The following is a 20367-nucleotide window of genomic DNA, read 5'->3' on the forward strand; positions in this document are numbered from 1 at the left end:
TGTAATTTATGAGGAACTGCTACACAGTGAATTAAATTTCCATACAGTCTTATGGCTGATCTGGTTATTACCTGCTTTTATTTGTCCCCTGGCATGCTACTGACACTACTTAACTGTTTCCCCGAATGATCTTGGCAACTAAACTGGTATCAGAACTGAAGAGTTTCTTTTATTTTAGGGACTAATTGATGAAGTGTTCCAGGCTGATAGTGTTTTCCTTCTGTAGTTAGGTGGAAAGACAAGCCAGATTTCAGCTATGTTATTTTTAATAACAACTGACAAGTTTTTTAAGTTACATTCACAAACTTTTTAAGAAGCAAAATCACAAGCAATATTTCATCAGTGTGTTCTACTTACCATTAAAGCCCAAATGCCGTTCACTCGCAAGGCAAGATTTTCACTCTGTGTTAAACTACATAGAAGTTCTATGGCTCCTGATTCTAAAATAGGCTAAAATGAAGAGGAGGGAAAAAATTATTTTTAAAACACTACATAGACTGATTAAACATATATACAAATTTAAATTTTATACAGTAAAGTCTTGCTTATATCTTATACTTGTGTTTACAACATGTTCAGTCTACTCACATGAACTGTCCAAGTCATATCTGTTAGGTAAGTTTTTATGAAAAAAGGCAGATTGACAGCTTTATTCTCGTATCTGTGTATGTGTACAGATGTATACACACAGCCATACATATGCATGTGTACACATATACATATACACACACACACCTGCCACACTCACACAAGCAAATAGGCTCTCCCCAGCAACTCTCAGCTTGGGACTGCTCTCCAAAAAGTCTTCCTTGAGCAGCTGAATCTTTTTGGGTATCAAGTGGGATGTATGTGACTCTTTAAAAGAGGTTAAGGACAATGAAAGCTACTTGATATCTTTCTTGAAATTTAATCTTTGCATTCAGTATCAGTCAAACTAAAATCCAACAGAAAAACTTTAGCATAATAAAGAAAACTGAGTATTATTCTTGATATTCTTGTAGTATCACATCTTTAAATGACAGGAAAAATATCAATACGTGCACCTTTTCTTTCAAACTGATTACTGTAATGAAAGGTAAGTTTGGAACAACTGCTTTCAACCTGCACTGAATTTAAAGTACTACTTTGATAAAAGACCTGAAGAGCATAAAAGGATTCATTCACTGACTTATGCTGCTCTAGTTTGTAAGGTGTTTCCTTCTAGAAGTTACCGCTTCAAAAGCAGTGAATAATTGAACATATCTCAGTTTTGGGGAAGTTGCATGTTTTAACCCTCTTATGAGACGAATTCATCAGAAAACAGGAATGTGTGGGAAAGGCTGCACACTTTGTAGGAACAGGCTTGTCTCACTGAATAGCAGCAACAGAACCAAGGCAGCAACAGTTTGTGTCAAAGTTCCCCTGGTCCCAGGTGCTCGTGTGCTGCAATAAGCTGCCAGTGATTTCACCACGGGCCCAGTAGCTGGCTGACTCCTAGAGACTTCTCCACAGCAGGTAGGAGACATTCCAAAATTGGTTTTGACTCAGCCCTTTTACAGAGTAGAATACAGATCCATTTCAGCTTTGTTTATTTACTTAAGTGACTGGTAGCTTACACACAACTTCCAAAACTCTATGTAGAAAAAACTGTGATATATCAAATAAAGATCAACTGGCTTGTAGATGTTTTCAAATGTAACACTTCTAAATATTCCTTCATTTTGCATAAGCAGTATTTTCTTTTGGCAATGATGTTTTTTACATGAACCATGTGTCCCAATATAAAATTCATTATTTCAATCAATTTTGAAGTGGAAACACTAGGCTGACTGTGACCTGCAGTATGAACAAGAACTCCCATGAGCCAGTGAACTGTGCTTGGTGTTGTTTCAGTTAATTTTCTATCTCACAAAGATGACTAAAACCACCAAGATCAACTGATGAAACCAAAGTAATCCAAAGTGCCCTGTAGGAGCCCACATATACCACAATCTTGAAAATGTTTTATGTAATTAAGAAATATTTAAGAATTAGGGAATTGTTCCATTGCTATGAAGCACTGATAGGCATATATGAACTGTATGAAATACAGAAGTCATTCAAAACCAATAAAAACCAAGACTCAGCTATGCCACCATTTTCAAGATTACAGCAGTAATTCTAAGACAACAGAACATATTGCCAATTATGTTTGTTTCCTTTTGCCTATGAATTTTTTAGATAATAGTGTTTCACAAGTAAAACATTCAAAAATCTCAGGTCTACCTCTTCTTTAGACATTATATTCAACTATTCAATCATATTTAACCATCACAGCACTGTAAACAGATGACAGCTTTTTTATTCACAAGCTATCAGTGATAGTCTGCCTAATGAGGGGATCGAGTGCACCCTCAGTCAGTTTGCAGATGACACCCAGTTGGGTGGGAGTGTTGATGTGCTTGAGGATAGGGAGGCTCTGCAGAGAGACCTGGACAGGCTGGAGAAATGGGCTGAGCCCAACTGCATGAGCTTCAATAAGGCCAAATGCCAGGGGCTGCCCTTGGGCCACAACAACCCCCAGCAGCGCTACAGGCCTGGGGAGGAGTGGCTGGAGAGCTGCCAGTCAGAGATGGAGCTGGGGGGGTTGATTGACAGCCGGCTGAACAGGAGCCAGCAGTGTGCCCAGGGGGCCAAGAAGGCCAAGGGCATCCTGGCTTGTATCAGAAATAGTGTGGCCAGCAGGGACAGGGAAGGGATCTGACCCCTGTACTTGGCACTGGTGAGGCCACACCCTCGATGAGTGGGTTCAGTTTTGGGCCCCTCACCCCAAAAAGACCACTGAATGATTCGAGTGTGTCCAGGGAAGGGCAAGGGAGCTGGTGCAGTGTCTGCAGCACAGGTCTGATGGGGAGTGGCTGAGGGAACTGGGGGGGTTTAGTCTGGAGAAGAGGAGGCTGAGGGGAGACCACCTGGCCCTCTACAACTCCCTGAAAGGAGGGTCCAGAGAGCTGAGGATGAGTCTCTTGACCCAAATAATAAGCAACAGGACAAGAGGGAATGGCCTCAAGTTGCACCAGGGAAGGTTTAGACTAGATATTAGGAAGCATTTGTTTCCAGAAGGGGTTGTTGGGTGTTGGAAGGGGTTGCCCAGGGCAGGGGGCAGTCCCCGTCCCTGGGGGGGTTGAAGAGTCGGGTTGACTTAGTGCTGAGGGATCTGGTGGAGTTGGGAATTGTTAAATGTTGGGTTGATGATTGGACTGGATGATCTTCAAGGTATTTTCCAACCTAGACAATTCTGTGATTCTGTGAACATTACAGCTATACAACGCTTCACAAGCAGTGGCTACCAAGTAAGACACCTTTACACATTATACCGTGGTTCAATAAGTAACTTTTGTCTATTACCTCTTCTTGTTTCTGAATAAATACTAACCTCTTTGCTTGGAGAGAATTCCAGAAGAAGATTGCATAGTGTGGAAGATGCTACTACGAGAATTTCATTTGGAGCATTCTGTAAAACCTGCAATAACAAAGGAGACAGTGAGGAATCTCCATTAACTAGTATGATAAGGAAGGGATTGTTCTGAAATTGAATACCCGTAATTATGCTGCACTATGATATTCCATACTCCAGGAGATGCTTTTATGCTAGCAGTGCAGGTCCAGACAGTGCTTGTTTGACTCAATGTGACAATACACGTTACATGACAAGCTAGAGCAGCACAATGTTATTTCACAGAAGCCATATTTGAGAGCTTTCAGGTCCAATTTAAAATAAATCAGTGGGAACAGATCTCTGCTCTGCAAAGCATACATGTGCTGGCAGTTGTATTTTAGCTCTGCAGCCCTTCTCTCAGAGAGCAGGCTGTGTCCTGCAGTTCACCTCTGTGTCACGGTTTACAGAAAAGTGGAGGATGCTCCAGGAGGAGCCTCCTCAACACTTTTGTACCTTGTGCAAAGCAAAACATGGCAAATTTCATCATGACTGTCCTTTCAGAAAGGAAAGTTATACTGTCTCTGACCTGTGCCTGGATCTCCAGCAAGACCAATACATGCCATTCTTAAACAAAGCATCTCCCTTGCGATACAACTGCTCCTCCAGCAAAGAAGGGGAATGGAGGTGTTGTTCTATACACCTTTTGTTTCAGAACAGTGAGAAACTGCAAACATTAACAACTACTGTGTTTACAGCAGCTTGCCCTAATGTACATATATGTAAATCCTGCAGCTTTAGACATTATTCTTTCATGGCTTATATAGCTATACATGCTAGGGGATAGAGAAAGGACTTACACAGTTGTTACTACTCTGGACTGAGATTTATCTTTAATATTTTTTTATTTTTCTATCAAGAATAATTCTTGACAGTTTGGAATGAACATACAAGTTTCCAACTTCAGCTTATTTAATACAAATCAAAATGAATGACTGTCAGCAGCTGTGTTTACAAGGAAGTCAGACATCTACATTTGTTGGTTTTTTTTTCACATGGCTGCTCTTTACACTCACTATGCTGCTTCAAGCAATCCTGTCAGTTTTGTGTTTTACATTTATAAAGGTTTGATGTTTTCATGTTTGGCCTTTCATAAACTCTTGAAATATTTAAACCATTACCTCCAAGCTCCTTCAGGTGATGATCATGAGTCCTGAATCATGGGACTATTAAACTCTAATGATAGCACAAAATTTGCATGATCAAATCTCCCTTGACCGCTCAATAAGACCTGAATTAGACATCCATGGATTAGTCTCACAACTCACACCCAATCCAAGGATAAATGCATAACTTGTAGTAAGTGTATTGTGTATCCTGTCAGAAAATAAATTCTCCACCATTTCTATCATGAAACTGTAGAAAAAAGTAGGCCAATAGGGTCTCTAATTCATGCAAGCAACATGCAAACTATTTTACTTCTGAATACAGTCCAGCTCACTTCAGGTGATTCTCATGAATGTCAATACTACACAAGCTTTCAGACTTCTTTCTAGCAGACTTGCCCATTCCTCATTTTTAAGGTCTAAAAGACTTTGAAACTGAGAACCTGGTTTATTTATCTGGACTTAACGACAGTCACATTACAGGATGAGGGACGATACACCTTACACATTTGATCTCATTTTATCTTGTATTATATAATTGAATTATATGAAAATATGTCTTTTTAAAGGTCTTGTTGACGTCTTTGGCTTCAGTTTAGAATCTGCAATGAGAAGTTTTAACTGTGCTATTTAGTCTGAGCGTGAAATTAAAGGAGATAAAGTCCTCATAGTGCCCTAGGGACTAAGGATAACAGTCTTAACTCACTGATCATGCCAAAAAAACAACCCCAACAAAAATCACAAACCAACCAACCCACCCACCCCAACCAAAACTCAAGCACAGACCACAGTCCTCTTTGTTGCTGCTTGGCTTTTGTTGATTTACAACTCTCTTAGGAGAAGGTCATGGAATTTTGATTGCTAGCTGATTTCTATCATGATTCTACAGAAAGGCATGCAAATTGAACAGACACCATATCCTCCTTTAATGGAACAGAACAGTTCAGTAGTTGAGACGACTTTTCTTTACTTGCCTTCATTAAAGGTTTCCATACAGCATGATCCTGAAAACTTGTCCTGAGCTGCTGTACAGAACGGGACAAACTGTGCAAACATCTAAAACAGAAAAGAAACCTTCATTGTGAAACATACCCACTCACATGTACACTACTTTAATATATATGTTGCTTCCTACACAAAGAACCAGCTTACAATTTGGTAAGCAGTAGACTGTAAATAGCAAAAAAAAAAATATATTGCACTAGTCCAGGATAACTCCCTCCTCCCACCCTAAATGTTCCAACAGTAGAAATGAATCCAGGTTAGCCTTTGAAAAATTAGCAGAAATGCTAACAAGTGCAGCATCAGACTTTGACAAGCCAAAAGCAGTTGTATGAAATCAGAAAAGCCTCCTACCTGACTGCGGCTAATCGCACCTTGATACTAGATTCAGACAAGCCATTAACAATACGGTCCATCATATTTTCAGTCTCAATGATCTGGAGCAAAAATGAATTAATGTTATATGAATACAATAATATGAGCATTCATAGGTTACTGGGATTTTCGTCTGCAACATTTTACATGCTGCATCTAAAAACTGCAGCTAAAACAGCAAGACACATTTTCTTCCCAGATTAAGTGACAGTAGCGTGTATCTGCATACAATTTATAAAAAAACCCATCTAATTTCTATGCTCCACTACTGCTTTCAAAATTATTTTATTAATCATCACGGAAGAAGAGTGTTATATATATACACCAGTCACCCCTAATGTTACGTTAAAACAGAAGAGAGTATGTGTGAGAGCACACAATATATACAACTAGAGACTAGAGACACATTGTAGAGCTATCTAGAAAAAGAACACATAGTAGTTCATCTGTCATACGTAGCACAAGCACTTAAGACTACGATAAAAGGGACTTAATACCAAGGTGAAAGATGGCTTTTGTGTAATAAATCAATATTGTCATGTACACACCCACCACTTACTAAAAACAATGTTTGATATGTAAAAGAAGGATCCTTACTATTAACTACAGAAGTTCATCCTTGCAACAAAAGAGGTTTATGGGTTTGAAGTCTGGAGATCCTGAATGGTTCCCCACTAATGTATCTTCCTGCTAGTTATCTTTTCAACACTGTTTTCTTGCCTCCTTCTTGTCCATATCTTTCTCCCTTCTGTTTTTCCCCTTTAATTAGCAAATAAACTCAGAAAACTCTCCTGTCTCCTATACTTGTCATGTCTGACATAGTAACTCTATGCTTAATTTAAAAACACACTGCTTTAAATCATTCATTATTTAATTTCTCTCCACTTCCACACAAATCTTCAATTATCTGAGTGCTCCAATTGTCCAATCTCTTTCCTGTGGTTTTTGAACTGTTTGTTCTCCTACACACCAACTGCTTTGTTATGACAGTGCAAGCTCCCCTTGGTCACTTGAGAATCATGGAACAAATTTTGACTTTGTTTCCCAATGTGATTAGACTTTTCAGGGTTTACTTTTGAAAAAACATTTGTTTTATAATAGGATACACGACAGCAGAGGTATATTCTGTCCCTCAGAACAGGTTTCAGAAATTACTCCCATGGCACAACAATATTCCTGCACAGCTTATGAGTAGCAAGGACCTTAACATGTTGAAAGACCAACTTATTGTGAGAACCAAGTTCATCACTGTGAAGATGTTTACATAAACTTTACTCTTATATTTTGTTACAAGACAATTTTGGTTCAAATCTCATGCAAAGAAAGTGCAATCTGAAAGTTTATGTTAACATAGCAGAATGAAAGCCTTCTTGTTTCAAGCTATTTACATCACATTGAAAAAAAAAAAAAAAGGGCTGGAAGGGCACAAATTCTTGCACCACCTTTCAGCCTTTCCACTACATCTTTGCCTGTTTGCAAACATTTTTTCACATGTTCACCTTTTTTCGGATATCTTCATCATTTGCTCCCAGGGAGGCATAGAGCTTGAAAGCAGCCTGGCGCAGTTCATGGGCGTGCTTCAAATCATGGTCAAGCTATTAAATAAAGCACAGATTACAAGTTTATACACTAAATAATTACAGGTGTGATATTCTTACTTGTTGTAAACTAGAGCTTATCTACGGGGGTTTTGTCTCCACACCAAGAGCAGCCAGAAACAAAAATGAACTGCTGTTCCCTTAGCTGATGTCCACATTAACCAATTGAATACATTACTTAGGTTAAGAATATGGTTAATTTCTCTGATGAGTTACAGAAAAGTCAAACAATTTGAGGCCCAAACACTTCTATAAAGTTACAACTCTGTCCAGACCATATTTGGGCAAAAACTATTCTTATTTATCCAACAGAAACCTACAGTAACAAGCCAGGAGAAGTGAAAAATTTGGGAGAGAATCAAGGGAATTTTTATTAAGAGAACTGAAGCAAAAGCAGGCACAAAAGCCGGTCTCTAAACCACTGGACCTCCATCTTAAGGTGCATGCTAACTTCTGACATCTGCTGTAATGGCACCACAGTAAGATTCAAGCCATCTAGGAGGTTTCTGGAAAGTAACACAGGTGCTAGAGGAGTGAATTAGGGTGATGAACCACTGAATAGACTGCTCACAAATCAGGAAAAACTGCTGGGGCTATGAGAATTAACAGGAGCACTAGCTAAGGGATCATGAAAACAGTGGTGCTCAAGTTCCTCAGAGGCATGAGAAAGGCACAGAGCGGAGTACAGAGCCTTGACTTCAGGAGAGGAGGAGCAGATGGGGTGTACCCTGGCTTGTTCAGCCAGGAGAAGAGAAGGCTGTGCAGAAACTTCTAAAAGCAGCCCTCCAACACCTACAAGGAGAATATGGAGCAAGACTCTTAATGCAGGTGCATAGCAAGAGGAGGAGACAATACTCAAAGCAAAACAGGGGAAGTTCTTACTGGATGTAAGAAAGAAATAAAAAAATCACTATTAGAACAGTCAAACTTTGGTTATTAAACAACCTCTCTGAGCAATCTGTTCCATTCTCAGTTGTTTTCAAGAGCCAGCTGGACAAAGCCTTGAGCAACCTCATCTGAGCTCAGCACTGACCCTGCTTTGAACAGAGAATTAAATCTTCCAGAACTCCTCATGTTCTTTCCAATGAGAATTACTCTGTGATTCTGACTGCCTTCAAAACTCAGTACCAAGGGTTCCACAAAACGATGCAATAATTAAAGTCTACACAAAAATATCTTAAAAATGCTAGTATTAAGCAGCAAAGTGTTGAAATAAAAAAACTGTGAAGAATTAAGCTGTGTCAGTAATTCCCTCTAGTGTAGCTCTATTAGAGTAGAATGTATTACATCATTTTTAAAAATACTTAAAACAGACAAGTAATCAGTTTGGCAGAGTCCTCACTCATGTAGTTTTTACCTTACAGAGTATAATTCAAAGTACTCTTTACAAAGTAAGCACCCTGGCTTCCCAGTTGACTGTTTTTACAGACTTTTCACTTAAAAGTATTGTCATAACATTTTTAACTGCCCCACTCACATCTGGAACATAACAGTATTTTTTATGCTACAGCCAATGTCCATTACTCCCCAGTCAGCTACTAACCTTCCTCCTGCTTATTTAATTTTATACTGCAACTATTTAAAAAAAAAAAGTTTAATTTGCATTTTTCGAGAATTTAAGGCAGAATCAATCCTGTTCTATAAGAGTCTGAGAAGTGAATCTACCTTTTGGGCTAGATTCAGAGAAAAACCAAGGCTCTGTAATCCATTTTTTGGGGATACTTTCTAAAAATCAGTAAAAGGGGAAGGGAATAGGTAATGGGTATTTTCCTGCGTGGAATATAAAAAGTAATCTTGCTTCTGAGGTAGGTTGATCCACTAGTGCTTTGGAAAGTATATGCAAATCTGTAATAAAAGTTCATGGATGACAACTCCTAGCACAACACACCTCTGAAATTAAGTCTCCAAAGGATATCTGGTCTCTGTTTATCTGACCTTTTGCAAGCACAGGTAACTCATTATATGAAACACTACATGACATCGACATGTTTTTCTGCTTTAACAGAACAGAACCATCTTTGAACATCTTTCACAAACCTGACCTAAGAATTGAAATTGATCTCTAATCACATCATGGCTTATGAAGCTGAAATGTACTTGTGAAAATAAGTCTTTTAAACTCTGCAAATGAGAAACACGACACATGTCTCAGTCTGGTACTTCATTGCTATCACTGGAAAATTTAGTGAATGTGTATAGTGAAGATACATTAAACTATTCATAGCCTACCTCTCTGTCTTTGACACAGAAGAAGGGCAGCAGCCTTCTTACAGGAATGAGGAGTCCAGATATGCACAGCAATTTTAGTTTGGATAATACAGACTCCAGAAAAAGCAGTGAGTGAGCAAAAACTCTGGGATTATATGCATCAGCAATGAAGTCCTACTGGACTTCTGGTCATTCTTCTGTTGAGGAACTCAGACGTAAGGTTTAAATAGAATAAAAAAAAAATCCTGAACACATTTATAATTGTTTCTGCACATTTTTCAAAGCTTCAGAACTGGGTAAAGGAAACATACCCTCTTGATATCGGTGATTGCACTCACTGAGCTGGGATACTTGAAGTAGTCAGCAAGCATGACAATGAGGTGGTCAGTAATGCTGGCAATTCTCTGAAGCTCCACATCTGTTTCAATCAAATAGGCCAGTGTTTCTGCTCCTTCTACTCGCTCCTCCAGCAGTCTTTCCTTACTACACATTCGAACCAAACATGGCAGAGTCTGAAAAGTTAAAAACAAAACAACCCCCCACCACTGTTTAGTTCATAAAGCAGCTCACAAAAAAACCCACAAACCCAAAAGAAATCAAACAGTTAGCCTAGAGTAATTCTCAACAATGTTTAGATCAGTACCTTCAGACAAAAATATTTTAGTGGTTTTAAAGACTACACACAGAGAAATTGTTCAGGCATTATTAAGTACACAGCAGGCCACTTCCAACCCAACTTCACATGCAGTCAAAAATCAGTCTGCATGTATGCAATGTTTATAAGTGACCATAGTCAGTAAAAGCTAAATGAAATTTTAAAAAAATTGCCTCAGAAGTTCATATTTGCACAGGTTTATCCTTACTACACATAAGAACAAAACTACCCAAGCTGCTCTCAAGAAGTACTTGACCTTTCCTGCTCTTTCGTGATTGAGGATTGACTAAGGACAATGCAGTCAAAAATAATCTCAGGACCTCCTTGAGCCATGCTGGCTGCTACAAGTAGTAGGGAAGGGAGGACTACTTGTAAGTAGTATATCTGGTCAACCAGAAATGAAATCTACTTGTAATCCAGGTCCATTCTGCCTGATCCTGACATACTCCCCTACCTTGGTAACACTCACATAGCAGAATTTTTGTGATACATTCTCCATCTTAAATATTAAAACCAAACAAATCTTTCTTTACTTGAAGCTCATTGAAAAGCACTTAACTCTGGAAAGACCAACTCTCTAGGGGTTTGGCCTCTGTTCACTCAAGCCTCACAAAGCAGAAGTATGAAAACAGATAAGGAATAATATCAAGGTTTTTCTTGTGTAACTCCACCAACTTCAACAGAATTACACTAGTAGAAAATATTTCTGAGAGTTATGTTTTTTTATCCATTGACTGTTCAAATGATTAAACAGATAAATATGTTACCTCCATGCCACAGGTAAGGAAACAGATTTACAGGACTTGCCCACATTTATTAAAAAAATAGATACTACCACAAGGATTACCATTTAGGTTGTGAAACATGTGCCTAATCCAGTGAGCCAAAGCACCTCCTCACTGAATCTGTGCCACTTAAGACATCAGATAAGACTTTCAGCCTGAACAACTGAAAACCGGGTCTAATAGCACAGACACACCGAAGGACCTTCTGCTTCATTAGGAAGTTCACCAGAACTCTGTCAAAGGATGACAGCTCCTGAGGGTTGGCAAATTTAAGCAGCCCTCAAAAATTACCTCATTCCAAAAGTGAAATTTCTAGGACCTCTGCAAGTTTGTTCGAAGTTTGCTTTAAAAGCCTTCAGGCATTTAATTATTACTATACTTTTTAATTTGTACAATTCAGAACTACACCATAATGTTTAAATATCACCAGTTTCAATTACCGAGCTGGCATAAGGTATATTAAATACTGAGGCTAGCATAAATAAAATCATGGAAGCTGAACATAAGGTATCAAAAAAAAAAGACATTTTCATTGAATAAGAAAGAAAATAAGTGGAATTCCATGTCTAAATCACAAAGATATGTACTTCCCAATTCTTTCCAAGGTCAAACTGTCTGAAATAAGCTATTTCTTGGAATTCAAGGGCTAGACATTGTTAAGTCACTTGCTGCAAGCACCCAAGAAACACAAATCACATACTTTTCAACTTTTGGCAATTCCATGTGTTTAAAATTAAACAAAATCAAGAATTCTGAAAGACATATTTTAGCTGTTCTATTAGAGCTACAGGTCAGTACAACCTCATTAATGCAGAGGAGTAGTGGACTCAATTAGAGGTGTAAGAAGAAGAGCCACAAAGCACAGCTGACCTTTACTGGCCAGCAGATAGTAGTCTGAAAATGGACAGTAAAGATGGAATACTTAATTCATATGGTATTGCTGGGATGTGTCAGGGTTATCTGGACAAAGTCACTTTTATTATTAGGAATACAGAGAAAGAAATTTGCCTTCCAATCAAATCAATTATTTAACAGCCTCCTCTGCCTTCTCCCCACCTCAACTGAGATTTTTTTTTTTCCCCCACATGTTACAGGCCAACCCACTACTCAAACTGGGCAGTGGAAATAAATCAAAAATCTTTTGGAAACACACATCCCTGGCTGTCCTCCAAATAAAGAAAATTTGACAGCAAAGGGTCAAAGTTCTCTTCAGTAATTTCTGAAAACTAAGGAGGGCATTGCTTTGTTTTAGCTCACCAGAGGTCAAACAATTTGACTGGATTTACCACAGAACGAGCCAGTGTGTTATCAAAAAACTATGAGCTCCTGGAGTGACCCCAGGAAAAAAAGAAGAAATTACCTGAGTTGTTTACCAAGGCAGCAAGGTTGTGTGCCTTCCTCCTCTTCTCACTCTTTCGTCTAACTCCAGCATTACAAGAAATTTTAGTCCACAGCTTAAAACGTTTATTTGCACTGAAGCAGTTTCCATGAGAAAGGAAGTGCTCCTATTGCTGCGGGCTGGCAAGCAAATCAGTTCATAATGATTTGGAAGCACTGCAGTTATCCGTTCGGCCCACGTGGCAGAGCATGCGTAGCTCCACACAGACAGTTTGCAGCCAGCTATCAACAATAACCTGCCTTTGCCTACAGCACCAGTCCCGCATGTCTTCTCCCCAGAGCAGAACAGTTCTGGAACCCACAGTGGGGGATTTCTGAAGAGAATAAATTCTCAAAAGAAGAATGAGGTTTGCAGGAGCGAGATAGGTTGGGAGCATGGAACCAGAGACCTCAGTTTGGAGGTGCTGTAAGAAGACGAGAGTTCAGGGAACTGGAGTGTCATACTAGAAAAAAAGCTAAGGAGGAGAACGAGGGAGAAGGATGCAGCTTGGCTTCCTCAATTCCTATAAGAGCAGATGCCTGTGCAGAACAGATGCCAGTATCAACACTGGAATGAACTGCATTTTGGACTTTCTTGCGTAAAAAGACAGGAGGGTGGATGGGCCTTTGTCTCAGCCAACATACAGATTTTTCATCTGTCATTGACTGGAATGATGGATACCAAAATCCCACTAACAAAAGCTGTAGATAGACCAGACTCTACTGCCATGGATATTGAAAGAAATGAATATGCTTTCTTATTGCAGTATTTTACATACAACCTACTCTTTCCCCAGCACTGGTGAAGAATAGGACTAATGGTGATAGTTTTCCAGCCTGAAATGTAAGCTTGCAGGAGCCACCAGGGGTTTGTACCAGACCACAGTCAGAAGATACTCATCAGTAGCCTTTGGTGGTATTTGTTGCTTTAAGCAGTACACACAACTATCAGCATTGCCATGGACTTGCAGCACACTCTGAGGTCACGCATACACTTAGTAGCTGTTTGTTTGTGAAGACCACAGAAGGGCCTTCACAGCCAAAGACAAAGAACTCCTGTAAGAAGTTGCCAGAGTCTCAGATCTCACACCATCAAATCCTGACAATGACTGCTTTGCTGATTAGATCCTTCACTTGCTAGGCTCATTCCAAGAGCACATGTGGTCTTCTCAATCTCAGTACAGGGGCACATATGGGGGGAAAAAAAAAAAAAAATTCAGGCATTTAAATGGCATTTCCTCCAGTCTGAACTACGTGTTATTCTCTGGAATGAAGAATGCTGAAAACCGTACTAAAAGCTTTGGGGTCTGCCAGACTGCTACAGTAATTATCAAAGAAAGCAAACATGTTTTCTTATTGCAGTACTACAGTAATACTTCAGTATCTCATGGAGAAACAAGCAGTGTTAGTATCATCTGATCTTTGGCTGATATGTTTGCTCATCAACAGCTTATTTTTTTTTCTTTTGACTAGCTATAGAAGTGTGACTATTAGGAACGAGACTACATTCCCATGGCATTTAATGAAGTTTCATTTACTGAATTTCCTTATAAAGTCACATGCAGTATGAAAATCAAATCCAATATTTCAGCATGACAGTTTATCTTTTTAATAACATCTTTTCCTAGCCAACGTATGAAGCAGACAAATGTACAAAAACATTGTGAAACCTGAGAAATCATCTGCTTGTGACAGACTCCATGTATAGACTGTGCAAGTATTCTGACTTAAGTCTTGTGAAATAAGCTACTGAAAGACAAACCAGTGCCTTGTTCATATACAGAGACCAAGGCAAGGTCTCTGTTGTTTCCATGTTACTTACAAATGGTTATTGAAATGATTACAAACCTCAAATAGATGTTTGTCAAACTCAGAGATATTTGTTCCTGGATATTGATTCTTCATTTAAAATTTCTTTAGAATGCCATGTCACTATAAATGTCTAAAGACACAAAGGGAAACTAGGCAACTAATTTTAAGTTAAAAAAATCAGGGGAACTTGGTGCTTTGAAATCTTCAGTGTAACAGATTTTGTGCTACTTCCTCCAAGACAAATAAAACCAGAATCGCCCTATGTGAAAAAAACGTTTTAAACAGAAAACCATTTAACCATCTCACCTTAAGAACGATGCAAGAATCATCTGTCCGTATTGCTCCAGCTCTGCACATGGAAGTAAGGCTGTAACAACATAACAAAACACACATTCACCCATCATCGGTTTTTATGCGCTTAAAGACATTGCAGAACAACCAACTGTACTCATGAAATGTACTCCCCCTTTTTTCTACCACTGATTTGAATACATTTGTGCTTACTAGACTTGAGCACACAAACTACTACAGGTGTATTTTTAAGAATATTTCTAGCACAGGACATCATGCTGGAGCACCAATCAATACATATACCACACACTAGTCAAACTTGATAGATCCACAAACCTCTTTTACCAACAAACCACCTCAAAATGAACAACTTACACTAAGATAAAGGAGAAATATACATAGACCTGTTCTTTGCTGTACAGTGCATGGACAAGCACTTAAAACAATCAGGAAAGAAACAATATAGGCTTGGTAGTCTGACAGCTTAGTGAGAAACCCTTCAAGCTTTGCATTAGTCTGTGAGCTGTAGTATCATCGTGATGCTTATCCACAGGCATATCTTAACACTCTCCTGGAATAAGCACATCCTTGCTAATGATGAACCCAGTTAAGTCTGACACTGAACCAAACCAACATTTAAAAATTTTGTTTAATTAGACAAAAACTTAGTGGCTATGACAACTCCAAGTTCTCAAACTACAATGCTGACACACATCATCAGACAAATGCATAAGCTGCTTTAATTTACCTATACATGTGCTCCAAGCTACCAAAACTGTGAAGTTGTTCACTCACCAATAGAAGTGATTTACATTTAAGCAGTTTATAGTTTTTACCTGCTCTGCTACAAGGAAATGCAATGAAGCTGGAGGGTAACTGCTCTACATTCAGTGCAGGAAGAGTCAAGTATCTTCTGGTTTAGCTTTTGAACTAAGCCATGGTAACTGGCTTTTATTATGCCACAGTTGAGGTGAAAGAAAGAACTGAATTTCAGTAAAAGTGATGTAAAACCAATATGTTTCAACTCTCAGTTGGGCAGGTTAGAAGCGTACATAGGGTCAATTATAATTGCTCAGCTAAGGAGCAGTAATATGCTAACGTACCGTAACCATATTGTGTTTCGATGCATCCCTGAGCCCTTTCCAAGTGTCAAAAGAGAGTTCTTTCACCTCTTAGAATGTAATCACTGATCCTGTTCCAAACACCTACCAATGACTGACATCGCTAAAATCCCATAATCAGAAGTCTTTATTTCTCGGAAGATTAATGATAAGATTTGATTGTTAGCATAGAGATAATTTTATAAACTTTTACTGTCCAAGCCTTGGGGCTGACAGCAGGAAATGCTCATTTTCACACCTGAACAATCAGGAGAGAAGCACCCATCTTGCAGGTAACATTTAGTGCAGCTAGACCCTATTTGCCAGACAAAGTAGCTCTATTTCAAACATGAAATAAGAAAGTATTTTTACTTCAGGTAAAATAGGCCTGACTTAGCTGGAAGCAATTCTAGTACTTTTAGCAGAAAAAGTTATTGATTCCACTTGTAGGTAGAAAGCACCAATAGATCTGGGAGCATTCATCCCAGGACAAGGAAACAGCCCAAAGCCAGAACAATTCTTTTAACTCCAATCTGCCTTCATGACTTATCAACTGCTTTTATCTCAAGATCAGCAAAAAAATAATTTCTAATACTTCATTCTCTATGTATTCTCTGAATTCTCAATGAAACACATAAATCAGCCAGAACTGAGACTGCTACAATACAGTTAATTTAACCTGCTTTCTTCACTAAAAGCTACCTAACAAAACCAGTAAAACCAGATTGCATAGACCAATTGTGGTTGGAAGGGAGTGTGGGAGGTCCTCAAACAGACCTCCCACATGGAGTGGGATTACCTAAAACAACCTCCACACACGTACACATCTTTATAACTGCTTTTATGAATGGGCTAAGTCATCATAACCTGGCCACATTTCAAAAGAGGCCATCCCACCCACCCCACTCGTTCCTCACCCAGAATCTCTAGACCTTGCACTGAAATAAGTGTCAGTGAAATTGTACAGTGAACTGAATCAGAGAACTCACTGATCCAGGTTCAAAAAATAAGGCATCAAAAACTAAAAGAATAATCAAACAATACATCAGTATCTAAACTCCTGAGTTACGTTTAATTTTGGCAGTTAATAGTGATGGGTAATTTTATCTCTTAAACCCCCTGAAATAATTTATTTCATTATTAACAACACAACATAAGGAAAAGGGTCTTAAAGGGAGTCAATTCCCCGCTTATGAAGTGAGTATAACCCTAGTGTTGCTGTTAGAGGACTTAGTCATGTTTTGTCACAGGGTACAAAGCCATGACGAATATGAACGCATCAAAACTTGTCCACACCAGCAGGGAAAGTTTGATTCGAACTATAAAATTAATAACATTAATTATGCTGTATGAGCACATGAAGTTTAAAGAATAATCTATTTTATTTAAGAGTTGGGAAGAGTGGACTAGCTCTGCTCTCTTGTTATCTTAGTGCATACAGCTCTCAACACAGCACAGTCCCAGTCATCTGAGTCCTCTTAACAGTGGTGCAACAAGGACATTAACTTGTACTACATGATGATATTTCATTACTATACTCCATAAGGACATACAACTGACCATAGCCTATTCACAGTAAACTATCATAAAATCCAAGCTATTAATGAAGACTGCAGTTCAGCTTATGAAAATCCATGTCTGAATACACATTCCTGACAACACTACTGCCCAGCAACATTTTTTTGTGTTTATGCACAGTAAAGAATGAAAATTATGCTATAAAAATTGTTAGATGAGGACCCCTTCTTCAAGGATTTAGATAAAGCAATTAACATCTATAAACATTTTAGATCACATATTACTTTGCAACAAGCAAAAAGAGAATGGTTAAAAAGTATTAAATTGCATACTATTTCATTCTAATTCTTGATGAAAATTACCATTTGGCTGATGTGAGCTGCATTTCAATAGGCTTGTCCCTTTGTAACATCTTCACAAAAATTTGCGGTAACAATTCTCCATCAACCGACACTGCAAGCAATGAAAGAGAACTCCAAGTAATTCTGATTCAGCCAGTCAATAAAATGAGAGTCAAATATGCAACAGCAGCATTATACTTACCATTTACAAGAGTCATTGATACCTGTGGGTTTTCAAAGGCTAGAACTGAGAAGCACTTCAGTGCTTGCATTCGAACCTGTGTAAAAACATAATACATATGAAGTATAAATGTAAACACTAACTTAAAAGCAAAATTGGTCTATACTGCTGTATACATTTGTAGAAAAGAATTCTGTATAATCAATAAGAAATGTAAGTGATGAATAAAAGGCAGATGGAAACATCCAACTCACACCTTGACTCCTGTGATCTCCCTGTTGGAATTATCCTTCTATAGGGTATGTAGTGAACTATTTGTGAAAAAGACAAGCAAGGATAGAATTTGGGAACTAGACAGTCAGAAATACTGGTCTTATTTATGATGCCTCACATACATGCAAACAACAAAAGAATAGAAATATCATAACAATAGTACTTTTCCTTTCCAGGACTCATAAGTACATAAGAGAATCAGAAATACAGCTTGTTGAAATTTATATTTAGAAGTCTTTAAAGGTGAATTTAATTATATGTCTGAAGCAAACCATCAGTTGAAGTGATTCTAAACTAATCTTAAAACAAATATATATCACAAGTTTTACTGCCATTGCACAGCCTCAGGTATCAACTGTATCAAAAAGGGATTCACTAATTTCTTCATGCTGGATCTCCCTCCTCCTGTCCAAAACCCTGTCTTGGTTTAATCGAACAATATTTCATGGTTACCTATTCACACTAAGCTGTAAGTTTTTATAGCCTCTTTTTTTTGACATGGAAGACCAACTATTATCATCTTCCCAGACAAAGAATCTAATTTAGTTCCAGGTATTAGCCTTCAACTTCACCTATGGTTGCATGTATTTCAACTGTGTCCATATCCTTCTGTGTTTCTGTTACTGCATTCTTAGTGTGAAAACAAAGCAAAAGGAACAAGATTTTGACCTAAAGAATCCCATCACTGCAGAAACCACACACTGCTTTCGATTTAGGCCCATCCTCCACAAAAAGTCTTAGAAACATGGAAGTCCATGGGTAGACAACAACAGTAAAGACAATCACGCTTCTGTGCATTAATTTTATATCTAATCACAGCCAATAAGATCCCTTCTTATCAGTAATAGAGAAGTTTTAGTCAGGATGCACAGATGCTAGGCTATCTGGCTTCAGAACAAAAGCCTTGTTTGACAACACTTCCATTCATTTTGCAGGATATCTAATTAATACAGTGTATGCTTCAAAGCAGCAGGAAGCAGAGATGGTGTATCTGTACTGAAAAAAGTTAAATCCGCAAGTCAAGAGCTGTACTCCTGCCAGAAGGAAGTCAGGGGGTAAAGGCTCTAATAAGAACAACTGAAGTCTAGCTGGAAATTAACTATTTTATAGAATACTGCTCTATTAAAGATATTAAAATTACTGTGATGACTTTCTTTGCTTGTAATGTCTACTTAAGGGAAACTAGTTCAGTAGTTACATGAGAAACAGGGAATGAAAGCATTTGGAAAAATACGTAAATATGGTCTTGAAACCATTATCTGTAATGCCATTGTAAAAACTGTGGTCCCTTTGTGTTAGACATCTCACCAGTCACGGAAACGCATGCTTGTAATGATATAACACACAGGAAAGATACTTATAGAATCAGCTGGCTGTGGGACAATTCCAAAACCAAAGGAAGAAAAATAATAGGCCATTCTCCTGGCAGACCTAGACAAACTCTCATCATGGGAACTGAAATCCCATTTTGAGAGTTTCTGCTGTTTATTTATGTGGTCCTATTGCCTAAATCATCTGAGATAGCTTGTTGGCCTTTAATGTAAGTTTTGAAAAGTAGGCAACATTTTTTAAATGCTGTCTTATCCTGTCAAGTTCTTGTTAGGCTGAATATTAAGAAACTGGATAGAGAAGTAAGAGAATGAGACTTTTTGTAGAATACAAGCCATATCAGTTACATTAGAAGTCTGAGAACATCCAATTACTGCAGAACACTGAGAAAGCAGCTAAAACCACAATGGAGCTGTTAATCCCAAGAGTATTAACAGAGGAAAGCATACAAAGAACAGTTCAGTATGATTTAAAGGCCTGACCAAACTAGCAAAGGAGAAAATAGAGAATGCTTTATATATCTCTCCAGTAAGGTAGGACTATATATATGTATTTTAATGCAATTCTACATGTATACTGCTGGTGAAAATCCAACTCGAAAAATTTACCTTGCTCCGATGTCTTTATTTTAAAGCAGCTCTTTGAAAAAATTAGGGAAGGTTCAAAGCCATTGGAAAAGGTTCCAAGCCAAACACAGCCTGGAAAATTCACCTTACTATACAGGGTTAAAAAGGCCAGGCAAAAGATACTTTATCAAGAATGTTCTGTATTAGGCAGGAGTTGAGAATAGACAAGCCCAATTATCCAGTCTCAATCAATCAGAAAACAGCCTACTTAAAATAAAAATGGCATGAAAACTTATTAGATATTTTGTATTATATATTGTAATAAAAAGAACTCAAGATAAATTTAGATACTTTATTTTCAGAATGATGACATTCATACAAGGGGGATGAGAAGTT

General features: G+C 38.2%; 1 protein-coding gene across 3 annotated transcripts in view; it reads right to left on the reverse strand.

Moving 5' to 3' along the window:
* ARMC8 (armadillo repeat containing 8) overlaps positions 1 to 20367 on the reverse strand; it is an 81050-nt gene that overhangs the window by 13374 nt on the left and 47309 nt on the right. For all 3 annotated transcript variants that reach the window (XM_026855487.1, XM_026855485.1, XM_026855486.1), the window contains 9 exons: positions 17825 to 17900; positions 17644 to 17734; positions 14679 to 14739; positions 10055 to 10255; positions 7437 to 7532; positions 5917 to 5999; positions 5535 to 5616; positions 3395 to 3481; positions 358 to 450 (listed from right to left, as the gene is read on the reverse strand). In XM_026855487.1, the coding sequence (XP_026711288.1) occupies positions 358 to 450; positions 3395 to 3481; positions 5535 to 5616; positions 5917 to 5999; positions 7437 to 7532; positions 10055 to 10255; positions 14679 to 14739; positions 17644 to 17734; positions 17825 to 17900 (870 nt within the window). The remainder of the gene's footprint in view (positions 1 to 357; positions 451 to 3394; positions 3482 to 5534; positions 5617 to 5916; positions 6000 to 7436; positions 7533 to 10054; positions 10256 to 14678; positions 14740 to 17643; positions 17735 to 17824; positions 17901 to 20367) is intronic.

This window comes from Athene cunicularia (assembly GCF_003259725.1).
Source record: "Athene cunicularia isolate RWA chromosome 9 unlocalized genomic scaffold, athCun1 chr9_part2, whole genome shotgun sequence".
Taxonomy (NCBI): Eukaryota; Metazoa; Chordata; class Aves; order Strigiformes; family Strigidae; genus Athene; species Athene cunicularia.